The sequence below is a fragment of the Lissotriton helveticus genome, chromosome 8 (assembly GCF_964261635.1).
Source record: "Lissotriton helveticus chromosome 8, aLisHel1.1, whole genome shotgun sequence".
NCBI classification, from domain to species: domain Eukaryota; kingdom Metazoa; phylum Chordata; class Amphibia; order Caudata; family Salamandridae; genus Lissotriton; species Lissotriton helveticus.
Genome location: NC_136069.1, coordinates 66,856,739 through 66,873,234, shown reverse-complemented (window position 1 = coordinate 66,873,234; position 16,496 = coordinate 66,856,739). Strand labels below are relative to the sequence as shown.

The 16,496-nt window shown below is 45.4% G+C and overlaps 1 protein-coding gene across 2 annotated transcripts in view; it reads right to left on the bottom strand.

Moving 5' to 3' along the window:
• Positions 1–16,496, bottom strand: part of POLQ (DNA polymerase theta) — a 478,304-nt gene that overhangs the window by 70,902 nt on the left and 390,906 nt on the right. For both annotated transcript variants that reach the window (XM_078656637.1, XM_078656638.1), the window contains one exon: positions 5,739–5,850. In XM_078656637.1, coding sequence (XP_078512763.1) covers positions 5,739–5,850 — 112 coding nt within the window. The remainder of the gene's footprint in view (positions 1–5,738; positions 5,851–16,496) is intronic.

Genomic DNA, 16,496 nt, shown 5'->3' with positions numbered 1-16,496 from the left:
GTCCAGACCACTGGCCTCCCCAAGCTCTCCTGCCCAGTCCGCAGAAGACTGACACTCTCGTGCCAGAGGGTCCTCAGACCCCTCCCAATCCTCCTCATCACCCACCGCCTGGTACTCAGGCTCAAAAGATGGGGTCGGGTCATAGAAATAAAAATCTCCCATCGACGTTGAGAGCGGCGCCGCTCTGGCGCCGGACCCAAATCGAGGGCAGGACCAGGGACGACGTCGTCCTGGGACGGCGCCGGGGGAGACACCCGTGGGACCGACGCCGGCGAGATCATGAGGTCGACCGGCGGCGACACGGATCCGGAACCGGACCCAGAGGGGCCCTGCAGCGTTGGGACCGAAGCCGCCGACGGCGCCGAAGCACCCGGCCCGCGTGGGGACCCAGTCGGAGCCGCTTGGCCCGAAGGCGCTGCGGAACCCGACAGAGGAGCGAGTGACCTCATGGCCATGAGGAAGTCTGCAATCTCCCCCGGTGTCACGCCCTGCCCAGGGACCGGCAGGTGTGGAGCAGGCCGCGACACCTGCGGCTCCAGCGGAGCCGCGTGGGCGGTGTAGCCCGAACCCCCGGCCGCATCGCACGAGCGTCGGGGGGAGTCAGAAGAGCGATGATGCCTCTTCGACTTCTTGTGCCTCTTACCTGAGGACTTCGAGCCCGAAGACCGATGAAGACTCCCGGAACTGTGGTGGCTCCGGGCTCGCGACCAGTCCCTCAACCTCCTTTCGGACCGGGACCTCGAGCGGCGCGGGCGGACTGCCGAAGCTCGAGTCTCTTACGGGATCGCTCCCGTATAGCCTTAGACGTCAGGGCCCAGCAGTCGGAGCAGGACTTGTCGTCGTGGTCCAGGCATAAACAGTGCAGGCACCGGCAATGGGGGTCGGTAACCGACATCAGTCGGCGCAGGGTTTAAACCCGGGCATGCCTACCGGCACCGTCGGAGTCGAATAGACTTCGAAAACGGATCAAAAAGGATCTCAAAAGGTTAGTCAAAAAGTGACTAGGGTACAATTTTTTCCAGATCTGCGCTAGCTGGCGCGGAAAAAAGAAGAACTGACGCCAGCATGCGGAGGCGGCGTCTAAGTACTCCGACAACGTCATCACGGCGCCCACGACGCCGACAACGGACGAGGAGCCGCGGACGACGCCTACCGACGCGCATGGGTACTGCTACGCGAAAAATATCCGGATCCAGTCTGACGCCTGGGGATATTCTACGGTAAGGAATCTATCACTAACGTGTCTCTATCATGTAAGATAGTGATGTCCAGTTGAAGGAACAATATGATGAAAGCTAAGGCTGGCACCTACATAAAGACCAAGGTACGTCTAACAGGTGACTAGGAAGTAAAATGCACAAACACAAAAAAGATTGCAATTCAGAGGCCTCAATGCAAATTACAGAACAGCATGGGCATGATAAGAAAAAAAAAAACAGGTATGATACACTTGAAGAAGAACAAGGTAATGGTAAGAAAGATAATGTGCTTGTAAAACATAATATTGAGAGAATAACATGAGATTTAAAAGCAGAAGACATATGGAGCTGAGCAAAGTGAGAAGAGGGTCAGAGAAAAGATGCCAAGGTAACTAAGGACGATCCTAAGAGAAGGGACTAAGGGAGCTTTAAGGGGGATCAGAGAGCAGATCCTGAGCGAATAATCAGGAGGATCAGATAAAAGTTACTGTAGGACGAAAAGCACAACCGGGGACAAAATACTGAGAAACAGTATGGGAGATCACATACACTGAGGGGATGTTTAGAAGGATCAGTGAGAAGAGAGTAAGGGAATGATGGTTTTCCTATTTGGGCAGCAGGCCATTGCCGTGCACCCATTTGGGTGAAGGCAAGGACTCTCCTGGAGGCCCTACACCAAGAGGTAGAAGGCTTCTGTGTCTAAAGAAAAGACAACATTTGAGAAACAACTCCTGGTTTTAATATATGTGGCCCAACTAGAAAACCTGAAACAATATTTTGTGTAGTATAAGAACACCTATATGTATATTGTATGTGATGCAAGAGTACTTACATGATATTGTCTTCCAAGTGTGTGCCCATGATGGTTGATCTGAGATTTACAATTCTCCCTTCTTTGTGAAATTTGTTGTGTTTTAATAATTAGGTTATTTTATGTTCGGGAATAGGGTCTCCAATGAGAAGTTTTTAACAAAAAGAACAAGTTTTTTTTTAACATGCAGTGATAAATTAAGTTTCATGATTTTTCTACATTATGTTCTTGGGTTCTAATTGGTGCTGTTGGAATGAGTTTTGATTGGAAGTAGTGTATGTGTGTGAAGAGTGCATAAACACAGAGCCCAAAGGGATTATTGTTTTAAGTGGTTACTTTAGGTGTACTAGCCCTTTGGCTAATTTGGACCCCTCTCTTATATTTTCAGCCTTACTTTTAGCCAGACTGGCTGTTAAACCTGCCTCATGAAGAAACGTCAAGATGACCTTAAAGCGATGAAAATTGAACTTACAGTCAGGGCTAAAGAAGACAATGCCATCTGTAAAGCCTGCCACATATGTTCAGTGGACCGAAGAACTCGATCCGTGAGATGCTGGAACATGTCAGGCGCCTCATATAAGTTAAAAAGCAATATCTTAAATTGGGAGAGTTCAAAATGGGTTGAAATGACAGCTTTATGCCCAATAGCCCTTAGTGAGGCCCAGGGAGGGTACTAATAAAAAAAGCCTTCACCAGTTGTTTATGATATTGTCCACATGTGGCAAGCGGTAAGCATCGAAGGTGGCTACCTCATTAACTAGAAACTCAATACAGGAGCAAATAGACTCTTCCTTTCCAGGAACCTACACTATGGCAGAAGTCCACTCGCTTCTTGAAGGTTCTGGGATTCCTAGAGCTATCTCTTTCTAAAATGCTTCTCTTTTGCCTTGGGTATAGAATAGGGCCTAGCTCTAATCCTTCTCTGTGGTGAGGTGTTTATTGCATGTTCGACTAGGGAAGTATGCCTGGGCAAATGGTGAGAAGACTTCTCCCACCAGTATGATCAATCTCTTCACTTCTGCCCTCTCTATCAATTGCAACAAATTCTTCCCAAGCACCATTTTATTTTTTATTGATGGTGAATACTACCTTCCCCTCAACCCACTCTCCACAATCCCTATGAAGCTCACCTACTCTGTTTCCACCCACTTCCTAAGGAGATTTACATAGCATAAGTGAGAGGCCCACCTTCTATTGGACTTTTCCAGCCTATAGGTAAATGTCCAATCATATGGCCCATGTTCTTTAGCTAGTATCATATTTTCATTGGTTAGCACCAGAAATAAAGACTATTCCCTTACTCTGTGCCCATGAACCTCCTGGTTATACTATTTCTCCGGTCGTTTGTGCATCCTATACTTGTTGCACTGCAAACTGTCCGAGGGTCATTAATGAAGCCTTTAATGCAGATGCATATTCTATCAAGGCCACAGTTCTTTTCTCTGGCACTCTCTGGGTCTCAAAATAACTAAGGTTCATGTCCAAATGATAACTCAAAAGGGTGTAATCCTGTAGATGACTGCAGTACACTGTAGAGTTTAAATAATACTTATCCTAATCTATCTACTAGCTTATCTTTGTTCTTTCTGTTGGGGACACAGCTTTCCTGATAATTTGTTTGAGGATTTTATCACTTTGTTCTACAAGTCTTCTTGTCTGCGTGCGTTATAAAGAGATGTTGACATGATGGATGCATAGAAACTCCTACTGATCTGTAAAACGTTCCTGCGGCAGGCCAACTCTGGAAAAATAGGGAATACGGATATCATTAATAGGGGCTGCTAAGTTTGTCTGTAAAGGAAAAGACTCAGGGTAACGAGTGGCATAATCAACGAGAACCAAGAAATGTCTGTTGTCTAATCCAAGGCCCTAAGAGTCCTCTGATGTCCATCCCAATTCTTTGGAAAGGCAAGGCAAAAAATGGTGGCGGTTGTAACCCAGCTTTAGGAACAAACCTGGGGCTCACTAATTGACATTCAGCTCACTGTTTGCAGTTTGTGGCAGTCTCAGAGTATATCCAAGGCTAGTAAAATGGCTAGCCCGGGGGATCTCTCCGGATTTGTGCTGACTGCTGCAGAAAGAAAAGAACTAATGTCAACGTGCTGTGGTGGTGCCTATGTAGGCACAGTGTACATCACTTCCGTCGCGGATAAAACTGCCCAAACCACGCGGCGCTGGATGACGCCACCTACCTGCATGCAGGGGTACTGCTCACATTTTCGGATTCAGTCTGACTCCTGGAGATCATTTTAAGGTGAGGAATCAGTGGCTAGAAGTCACTATCAGATTACTGAGACTGGAGGGCCCTTAATCACCGCACATTGATTTGTTTGGTACTCATTTACTTGGACCTTGGATAGGCTCTAGCTGAAAATGGTTCAGGACAGAGTATTGGTGGAACTGGTGGAAGTTGTTACCAGAATAGACGAAGGAACTAGCAACAATACCTGCAGCAAATGGTTGGAGTCATGGCCCAGCTTGAGGTCAGTCAGTGCCTAGGAAAGACCCGGTGGCAGAAGTTTAACTAGAGGACCCAGTCAGTTCATGGGGGAGCCAGAATAAACTTCAAATAAATCTGCAGCAGGGCCTCCTTTAAAGGCTGCAACCTGCTGCGGAAAAGAGTGATATGGCACTCGGATATATCAGCTTAACGTTCAGCATAGGGTCCAAGTCGGGCTCTGAAGATGAATGTGGCTGCCATTACTGCTGACTGCGTTACCTCCCCCCAGTGCCGGAGCATCTGTATGTCGAGGAGTTTTGGGTGCAGATTTTGCTTAATTGGTCACTAGAATGGTCTGTTGACTTTACCTTAGGCCTACCTGATGAAGACGACCTCAACTGAGAATAACCTAACTTCTTGTGTTCTGCAACATAAAGCTTGGCCTCTCTTTTACAGATGTCCTTCCAGGTGCATCAAGGAACAATTACTGGACAATGTAGTCATGCTTGGTCCTGAAGCACAATAAGCAGACATCATGTAGGTTGATCACCAACTTGTACTTCCAAGACAAGTGGCTTGATACCTCTCATCTCTGGTGTGACAATACTACACACTGCCAAAGGAAAGAAATAAATACTTGTGTGGAAAGCGGTAATCGGTACGAGCAGATCTTCAGATCTGAGTCTTCGGGTACAAGGTCAAAGCGCCAACGGTGGCACTTTATGCCGCTCCATGTTGTCATGTCATGAGGTGGAACGGAGTCACAAGGAGGTCAATGGTAATTTCTCTACACCCAGGACCTATTGCAAGGGTTTCCAGATACAGTCCAATGCCTTAAGAGAGTCATACGTTGAAGAAACTGTGGTTAGTACATTTCTATCAAAATGAAGTCATTTTTATTGCAAAATGATCATGTGCTCTATACGATGAATGATACAAAGCTCTCTGGCATCAATGTATACAGATGTCGGTTTAGTCTCCATACAGGGTGTATAGCTCAAGTGGTGCCTGTGAAATATTTGGTGTGGTTTATAGAATAAGAACGGAAAATATGGTGAGAGAAGATACTGAAGAAATGGGTAGTATGAATAGAAAGAAAGCTCTCAGGAATGGAAAGGAGGGTAACAAATAATAAACTCAAGAACTGGGAAGGATAACCAGAAAGAAAGGAAATTGAAGAAAAGTAATATAAAGATAATATATGGAGTTTTTCTTTAAAAAAAAAAAACAGAAAGGTAGCCCCAGGAATGATATGTACCAGCTTAAATAAGCCCTTTTGTGCGATTACCTGAATATCTCGCTTTAAAGGATTCAATGTAGCTGGCGGCATCATTCTCGTCGATACCCATCTGCTCTCCAAGGGATCTGGCACCCATTCCGTAGACAATTCCATAGCAGATCTGTCAAGGAAAAAAACCTCTCAATCTCACCACGAAAACAGGGGCACAGACGTCCTACATCTTTAGGATGTCAGGCACTTAATAGATTCTCAACTTGAAAGACAAAGGCCCCAAGTAGTGTCAGACATACAGGAGTTGAATTCTGGTGGCACCTACATGAATGAATGAATGAATGAATGAATGAAATAACATTTATATAGCGCATGGCTACCTGGGAGCATCCCAGCGCGTTGACGTCCTGGGTATAACGTGTGCCTCTAGGCTAGGATTCTCCAAAGTCGGTCTTGGAGGGCCAGATCCATGCTAAATGTTTAAGATATTTATATGTCTCTAAGGGCCATATGTATCAAGCAAATTCGCATTCGCAAAGGCTGAAATTCGCAGGAATTTCGGCCTTTGCGAATGCGAATTTCTAAATGGTATGTATAAAGCAAAATCTGGTGCAAAACAAGGAATTGCAAAATTTGCGATTCCTTATTTTGCAATTGCATTTGAGGTATTGCAAATTTTGCGATGCCTTAAATGCAATGTATGAAGCTAAAAAAATGAGCAAAATGTCCTTGAGGAATCGCAAATTACCACCAACAGTTGCGAATCCCTTGAAAAATGCAAGTTTTTGCATTTTTCAAAGTGCCATGTGACGCACATACATGCCCTTAGGGCATGTATGTGCGCCACATGCGCACCCATGCATATTTCAGGGGTGCAACAGGGTGTCCTTTGGACACCCCTGCAACCTTGAGATTATTCTCAATTTGCGATTAGCAAACTGCGAATCGCAAACTGCGAATAACTTCCCATTCATTCCTATGGGCCTCCTGGCCCATAGAAATGAATGGGAAATTATTCCTTAATTGCGATTCACAATTTGCTAATCACAATTAAGGAATTTTAAGAAATCGCAAAACAAATTCGATTTTGTACATACATACATATTCTCAAATAGCGATTTCTTAAAAATCGCTATTTGAGAATCACATATCAGGTTGATGATACATATGGCCCTAAATGGGGATATGCTAAAAATCTCTGGCATGGACCCGGCCCTCCAGGACCGACTTTGGGGAACCCTGCTCTAGACCAACATTTCCTCAAGTTTTAGTCTTGCCGTGCAAGTCACAAATGAGCAAACAAATTCTGAGAAAACTTTATTATTTATTTAGATCTATATTTCAGGTGTTTGATGAAAGTGCAAAAGAAGAGCAGAATGTCTCCCAGAGTACATTGTCCTGCAGTATCTCAAACACAGGCTGCGGCTTTGAGAACAACATTGCGTGCACATTTGGGTTGAAACTAACTTATAACAAGCACTGCAAAGGAGGTTTGACATTTGCACCATACAAACATCAAATCCAGTGGCTTTGAACCTTTTTTGTGCAAATTGACACAAAACAACTGGAAATATGGATGCTACAGAACAAAATTATCTTGATTTCTGGAATATCCATTTTTCAATGTGTTTGTTAGTGCAATTTTCAGTGCTACACATTGCTTTCCAACTGATCATAAATAAATAAGCCAGTCAACCTGGAATATTAAAATAAAAATAAACTATATAGAATATGGTTCCAAAGTGGCTGCCATGCTTGTTACCAGTTAGCAACATTCTGATTGATTTCAAATGAAAACTAGTCCCTCAATCATTTCAATGGAAGTGGAAGGACACACCTAAACAGCGAAAGGAAACTGGTTAGAATAAAATACTTGGGGTGCCAAGATGAGCTGAACTATGGCTCAAGTCTGATAATCCTACACAGAATAAACCAAAGTTTGAAGGAAGCTGACCCACATTGCTTGTAAAGTAAATCTATATATATAAAAACGAAAGTATGTCTGTCTGTTTGTCCTTTATGCATTACTACACCATTCATCCGATTGGCATGAAACTTTGGGACGTTGTTGAGTACACTCCCGCGAAGGTTTCTGGCAAAAAACCCAAAAAACATTAAAAAATTGTTAAAGTTGTGGAGTACACTCCTGCGAAGGTTTCTGGCCCCCCCCAAAAAAATTTGTTCAATATCGGCCCCTCATACCCTTTCCAATACTGAACATTTACAGTTTCCAGTGCGACTCGCTTTTGCAATGACCATCAACAAAGCACAAGGACAATCGCTGCAAGTGTGTGGACTAGATTTGGAGAATCCGTGCTTCTCACATGGACAACTGTATGTGGCCAGCTCACGCGTCGGAAAACCTTCTGATTTATTCGTGTACGCACCAGACGGAAAAACAAAAAATACCGTGTATCCACAAGCACTCGAATAAATAAACAGAATTAAAACGACACTTTGAAATGTTTTCCATATTAAAATGAATAAGTTTCAATAAAAATGACACAATGTAAATTGAATGTTATCATAACAAGTTTCCTTAAATTTCCTTTCTTCTGAGATCGCAGCAACGCGCGACGGGTAAGCTAGTATACTCTATAATGTTTAGCATGAATTGTGCCAGAGCCATACACGTCAGACTCCAAAAACATATAAATATGTGATAAAGTGGCGGTGAGGAGCATAGTGGGAGCACATGTAATTGTACTCGGCAACACAGCTATTTTTTTAAGTCACACATGGTTACATATTATGGATATTTACATTACAATACTTTGAGGCAAGAGGAGATTTTGTGATTTTTCCAGAATAGTGGTTTTAAGTGATGGAGCAGAACCCATAACCCCAGACAAAAGTGGGCCATTAGTCTACTAACGAAGTAGTACACAAACCTAGTTGCTAGTGTACATATATACTGGCCTAGCACTGCCAGAAGCGGAGATCTAGTGATGAGAGAAACTCTGCAGAATGAGTAGCCATGACTTACACACAGGCTCATCAGTTATCAAAAAGAACAACAACTGGAGGGAGCAGCCGAATGCAGGTATATTCAAGCCACCAGCTCCTCCAGGCTTTACTCTTCATTGCTTTTCAGCAATGCGAAATCGAATGACAGTGAGAGTGACATGGTTTCATCAGCATATCCACATGTAATCTGGTCATTGGTAAGTATATCTAAAGTGACAGTAGAGAAACAGTGTCTTTCTTGCCTCTGCCATACTTCAGTATACATTAGTAGAACAAATAACAGAAAACATTCTAACTTTATCGACTTGTCAAGCTTGGTATCACACTATACATATCCAAGTGAAGAGTTCAGTGCAGAGTGCATGACAACTTTCCTGGTGTATAGGGGTTGAATAGTGTATGTTTATGTAAGGTATTTCTGTTGTATGCGGGGTGGTGGGGGGGGGGGGGGGGGGAGGGTCCAACAGTGGTATACCTGTGCATGGATCCATAGAGCAGGTAGGATAGTAAGAGGGCGTCTGCCCCATAGGTGGGTTCCCTACCAGTTTCTCCACTTGTACTTTTGGGGGGATTGTACGTTGGACCTAAGGAGCTGGAGAACCGGAGTTATTGCGGGGTAGTTTTGATTCAAGGACCGCAAGGTATTTCTTCCAGTCAGGGGGATAAGAGGGGGCTGAGTGGCTTATTATATTATTGTGGGCTAACTTCTGCTCAACCACTAGTGCTTTTTGGAGATTGGTAAGCCACTATTGAATGTGGGGGGCAGAGGTAGATTTCCAAGCCATGACCAGTCTCCGTTTGGCAAATCATAGTGCTAGGTCCAAGAATTTGTTCAGAGTGTTTCGTCGTGTATTGTGTTTTGCAATCCCTAGTAGGAAGTGCGATCCGTGTACTGGTACTGTAGTGCTTGTAGAGTGGCGGCCACTGTATCCCAATTTGTTGATAGTTGAGGGATGTCCCATATCATAAGTATAAATGTGGCGTTTGAGTTGCAGCAGCACGGGCAGATATCTAGAGAATTCGGGTACATTTGTTCCAGTCTGTGGGGGTGAGATATGTATGGTGAAGATAATTAAATTGAGTATATTTGAAGCTAGCGTTTGTTGAGACTATCTCCGGGACACCTAGGCATTGTTCCCATTTCTTGTCTGTTAACGACATTGAGAGAGCTTCGTCCCAGTATTGTCTGTGTGCTGATGTGGGTAATGCTGTGCCCACCCTCATAGTGTTATATAGCATAGGGATGGCCCGCCTGGTAAGTAGAGCTTGAAGTGCTCTGGATACAGTGGTTTCATTGTACCCCATGTCTTGTATATCGACCAGTACGAGAGGCATACAACAGAAAAGAGCCCAGTGATATCCCATAATCATCCATCAAGGCGTCAAACTTAGAAAGTGTAGAGTCTGAGAATAGATCCCCCATATAGTGACACCCGCATTGGACAGTTCCGTCAACTCTGAATGGGGGCCTAGTGATGAGCTGCCGGATATCACCCACATCGGTAATAAAGGGGCATATGGGGGGAAGGGCAGCACCTTCTGTAGGTAACGGTACCAACAGGCATGGGCCGTGGCCATCAAAACATTATCAAGTCTGTTCAGGAACACCGTCTCTGCACGCAACAACCATCCCAGAAATGAGCCTTGGTGTGTTCCTGTATTCCGGCTCCATAATTCATCGATATTACGGCCAGCCAGCACATGGCCATTGTAGCTGAGCAGCTGCGTAATATAATCCGTAATTAGGGCCTCCTAGTCCCATTTCAGAAAGTGGGGCATAGAGTTTAGGGAGGGATACTCTTGCTCTGTGTTTGTCCCAAATAAGAGTGGTCAGCAGTGATTTGTGCTCGCTGAATGTTCTGCGGGGCAGTAGGAAGAGAAGGGCAGCAAAGAAGTAAAGAAGTCTGGGCAGCAACATCATCTTGGAGTTTGCAATGCACCCCATAGGGGAGAGTGGCCGTTCCCCCCCAGAACGGCAAGGAGGATCTAGTCGCTGGACATCACCCTGCCCAGGTTTCCTTGTATAGTGTGTTTCTAAATTATATACCTGGACTCCTAAATACTTAAAGGTGTCGTAGGGCCGAGGGAGCGGTGCGGGCGGTGGCATGCTCCTCTGATCCGGGGTCAGCAGTTGCATGGGGAATAAAAGCAATTTGTCCCAATACACCTCAGCCCAGAAATGCCCCCAAATTGGTCAAGTAGCTATATCAGTCCTGACAGAACCGTCATGTCGCCACAGAGTTATATCAAGTCATCATCCGCATAAAGCAACATCACGTGCCATTGTTATGTGCCAGCACACAACAGTCTCTGACTTTTTGTCGTAGCATGCAGGCTAGGGGCTCCATGGCGAGAGCAAGAATAATAGACAATAGGGGGCAGCCCTGCCTGGTGCTCCGTTCAATAACAAACGAGTCCGATATTGTGTGGCCTGTTCGAACACATGCCGTTGGCATGTTGTATAGCAGTTTTATCCTCTCTAGAAATCTGGGGCCTATCCCATACCTTTACAGTGTTGCATACAGGTCTCCCCAAATTAGTGTGTTGAATGCTTTTTCGATATCCAGAGAGGCGATTCAGGCAGAAGCGTTCATAGTACGCACCCATTCCAGTAACAGGAAAAGTCTATGCAAATTGAAGCAAGTGTTTCTACTGGGTATGAACCCGGTTTGATCTGGGTGGACTAGGAGTTGTGTTACTCCAATTAATCTGTTGGCCAGCACGCTACCTAGGATATTGTAGTCTGCGGTTAGGAGCAACAGCAGGCAATATGAGCCTTAGCCTATCCCTCCCTGGCTTGGGGAGCACTACTAGGACAGCCTCACACAGTGTTTTGTGTAACATACTCCTATTGTATGCGTTTGTGTATACGCTGTAGGAGAGATGGGTCTGCTTCCTATGGTCACCCCCACTTTTTGCTGTGATTTTCAGTTTTTTCGACTTTAGTGTGGCTGTGGACCTGCTAATCAGACCCACAGCCCAGCTGTTCTCTCTCTAAATTGGTACCATGTACTTTAGGTACATACTTGATTGGGTATTGGGTCACCTCTGTGAGCCCCTGTATAGTGTACCATAGGTACCCAGGGCATAGGTGCATCCAAGGCCTACCAGGGGCTGCAGCATGTATTATGCCACCCCTGGCTGACCATCCAAACTGACACCCTATATACCTATATCTACCCATATATATATATAGACACATATGCACCTATAAGTCACTCCTATGGTAGGCCTCGACAATCCTGGAGGCAGAGTGCTTGGTATTATGTGAGAGGTTGCCCTAGCATGAGCTGAACCCCTCTGCAGCTTTCGGAACCATCTCCTTATAGCTGTTCTATGATATAGCCATACCATATACTCTTAAGGGCATTATAATCCTCGCGGTGAATGCGAACTTTGGTTTGGCTTTATCGAAACATGTCGTGTAAGGTGTCAATCACTTTGGAATACTACCCCACCCCGCCAATTCTGGCGGCGGGGGTAGCATTCTATCCTTCTAGAGGGAAAAGACATGTATGTTACTGCTTTACCTGGTAAAAGTTAAACAGAGCCCCAGCATCATAAAATGGAATCTGCTGCCACAGACACAAGTCTGACCTTCTGCTGCTGGACGAAACTCTGGCAGGGGAGGCCTGGGCAATAGGTTTCCTGTCCAGGGAGGTGCCAGCAGCTCCCCAGACAGGCTGATGTGTATTGGGACAGGGAGGGCTGCATCAGCAGATGCTTTTTGAGACACTGCCTGGGGCACACAAGGTGCTCCATGCATAGCCCGGTTCAAATCAGTTGCTGGGGCACTCCAGCCCCGCTCTGGCGCGAAACTGGACAAAGGGAAAGGGGTGTAACCACCCCCTTCCCAGGTCCACCCTTAGGAGGGACCTATCTCTAAAGATAGGTGCTGTGTCCCCAGGACTTTAGATTATCCTGGAACGAAACTCTGATACGAAACTCTTTGACCTTCAACACTCTATTCTGACTTGAAGATTGAAGACATCTCCCTTGTGGTCAAGGAGTGACCACCCTGTGCAAACATGCACCACCAGTAACTTGCCGGTCTGCTTTGTCGACGCTCCCGCCGGAACCCGAAGACTCAGACACAGAAACTGGACTCTCAAACTTCTCTGACTCCGACCCACATCCACAGCAAAGCTGAGACCCGTGGCGGACATGAGAGACGTGGGACCTGACACCCTGGACATCCTGCATTTTGCTAACTGCATCAACTCCTGAGGTAACTCGCAGTTGTGCATTGGGGTACGAGAAGCCCCAGACCCGAGTGCCAATTGCACCGAAGCTCAGCCCTCCACACTCCATGAGTGCCGCATGGGGCCCGCTCTTGCATTTCAGCTCAACGCGTCTTCCCGGTTGCTAGCCCGCTGGCTAGTGAGCCCCCTGAAGACAAACCTTTGAAACCAAACTGCTTTCCTGGTTGCTCCAGGGTTGCTCAAGCTTCCCTGCAAAGGAGAAGCTCCTCAGACCTTGCTGGTCTGCTCCAAAGCCAATCATCACTTCCTGCGTGGATTGTGTTTGCCGAGGCTTGATGGATCCAGTCCGGATGCCGACACCACAGTCAACTAGATCCTTCGTGGGGCAGCTCGAATCCAGCTCCTGGTTATCATCGACACCTCCTGGTCCTCGTGGCTGCAGAGACAAGCTTCACCTCTTCACCTGAGATCATCGCAACATCGCCTGGTTCCTTCCTGGTCACTGGCTAGTGACCCAGACTCTGTCTACTCTGCTTTCAGGTTCTTCACATCTTTGATTCACCCTTGGATCCACCCGGACACTTCCTCTGGCCGCCTGCAGCACTTCTTTGCAGATCTCCATTGCAAGCATCGACGAAACCCGACACCAAGAGGCACCTATGCACCCGGCTTCCCTGGGTGAGGTAACACGGGTACACCGGTGCTCCCGTGGGTCTTGACTCTCGAAGTGTCTTAGTCTAAAGGGGTTTTGTCATAGTCCATCCGGAAGTGCCCTTAAACAGTAACTTTGTAACTTCTTCGTTCTCCATTATAAGTCAATGGTAACTCGCGACTGTGTTTAGACACTGCACACGTCTTCCGTGGGTCTCCTACTTCCTAACCTTTGGTTGTTTAGTGTAGCCCCAGCGATTCCCTAGGCCCTAGGCCTATTCACTATTTCTGTTGTGGTTCCTATACCACTTACTTAGTATATGGTTTGTGAGGCCCCTAGGGCATAACTGTATTTGTGCAACTTATAGTATGCTAATTGAGTAACTTGTGATGTACTTCGATCTCTGACCTCATAAAGAGTGCAGAGGGGTTGTGTTAGAAATAAATACATATATATTTGATATATACCTTGTGTGGTGTATTTTCATTTGGTATTCAAGGGATTATAATTGGTAAAACAGCTTGCTTCACATGCTCTCTGAAGTCTTAGCCTATGACTGCTGGTCCATGCTACCACTAGGATAGCTTTCTATAAGGTTGACTTTACAACCACCATCAATAAGGGTCGTTTAGACTGGTGCAAGGTGCCCACTAGAATAGTGGACATAATATGCCAGGCTAACTTCTCACATACTCGATGAAGGTGTGCTGTCAGTTGCGTTCAATACGTTACATAGAATTCCATTGGCCATTCATCCGCTCCCAGCGTCTTTTTATAGCAGTCACTACGTGTTCCTGCAGCGCTATTGAGTACATAAGCAAGTCTGTTTCTACAATTAGTTAACCTCAGGTTTGTAGAGACAACGTCCCTGCAACCATTTTCAAAGGAGTAATTTAAGTGCCACTCGTATATTCATCATTGCGTTTTTACTTCGGTCTTTGTGTTTGTTGACCCCAACGAAAAAAGACACCTAGTAAGGCATCCAATATTATCTAGTCGGTGCGGAAACGGCCATCCAATTTAACAATTGCACTGCAGGAACACATAGTGACTGCTGATAAAATCCGTTGTTATGGTGTATGTGCCTACTGCATATGGATTGGATAAGTATTGGAGGGATTGATGCCTCTTCATGTTTTTGGGAACTTGGACTGTCTAAGATTTAATGTTTGCCCTGAAGAAGTCCTGTGAGGTTGGGACGAAACGCGTAGGCTGTGCTTTGGATGTATCGTGTTTTTTGCATAATGATATGAAGATACTCAAATAAAAAGAAGAAATAACAAGGACATTTAAAGTTTCTGTCTTCATGAGTAAAGGTGACTGCATTGTCTCATATGTAAAATACATTTTTATTAGGAATGCTGGATATATGTTACATGCCTTATCTGTGTAGGACACTGATGTGAAACACTAATACCTATGATCAAAGTGCTCCTATACTCTTCGGATCATTCATCTTGTTAATCTCTGGTTTTGTGTAACGGTTGACCCGATGAGTGAGCACTTTTTGAAGTAATTGGACAAATAGTGTGCAGCAATTGTATTCCACAATCGTTTTTTCTGCTGATTTGTTTAATATCACGTAAACCAACCATGTTATGTTATGTTATGTTAAATTTTTATTTATACAGCGCGCGTACGCCCATGGGCTTCTTGGCGCTACTAGAACTTTTGGAAACCATAACACAACACAGAATGACCAAAGAGAGAAAGCCAGTCTACGGGCATGTCCTTGTCATATTGATCACAGCAATCCATTGTTGGTCTTTTTGGTGCCTTAACTTCCCACAAGCTGTTATGTATTCTTATTTGTAACAACTTGTTATCCTCCTCTATAATGACCTACTCTACACTTGTGTGTCTCATTCCAAACATTTCTAATTTGTTCAATGAATAAAGCAACATGATGGTTCAAGAAGTCTGGGGGTTGGGTCATTTCAATTTCCTTAGTAGAGAATTCTAATCCCTTTCTTCATATTCTGCTTGAGGGGTGGGGTACTTCTTGAGAGGACAAACAAACCCCCATGTACTCACAGGGTTTGGTAAAATTTACTGCATGAATTACTCTAAAGTGCCTCCCTACAAACATTTATATGGACACAGCCAGGGACGACATGGATGGTGATGCAATAGGATCTTCTAGCTCTTTATGTGATGTTGGATCACCCCCTTCTGGATTGCTTACAGTAGAGTTGACCCAGGAGGAATCTGGATTTTTTGGGGGTCCTTAGTCCTTGCATGCCATGGTACGCCCCTCTTGTTCTTGGTTTTAACTCTCCCTTTTGTGCAGTCTCATTTTCTTTTTCCTGGATGCTGGCATTCTATAAAATTCTGCTGTCCGCTTTGTACTAATCAGTGCTGACAGGTTCATTAGTACCACTGTATCCTCTATGGTCCTTGGCAATTAATACTTGTACCTCTGGACCTGCGGTGGATACAGTGCAGAAAATACCATGCAGAAAATCTCCCAACAGTCCCACTTGTTATCCTTGATGCTTATTGCTTTATCGGATGTACAATTATACACTAATTTCCTCCTTCTCTCCCTTTTTTGCATACACTTGAGTATGAATACGCGCAGTCGCCGGCTCCACATACAGGCTTAAATCCTGTAATTGGTATTCTGGCCAGCACTTTAGCCGATTCCTTATCTTTATTTTTCAAATTCCTGACTAGGGGTTTACTGGTCACGGACCTGCCTAATACCACCCTTTCGCACGTGCATCCCACCCCGCTCCGCTCCCTGGCAGGGTGGATATGTTGACAGGGGTGCAGCACAGACCCAGAACCGTCATTTGCGTGGTGCTCACCCACTGCTCCAATCAATTTTGTTGCAGCCTTGAGTTGTGGGCAGTGCTGAGGCAAGTCCAGATAGAGGGCGAATCCCACCTTGGACAAAATCATAACTCGCCTCCTTCAGCGCTAGCAGGCTCAGACTACCACCTCCAGGGTCTTGGCCGATGCCAGAAGATGTCAGCTGTGCTGCGATTTGCA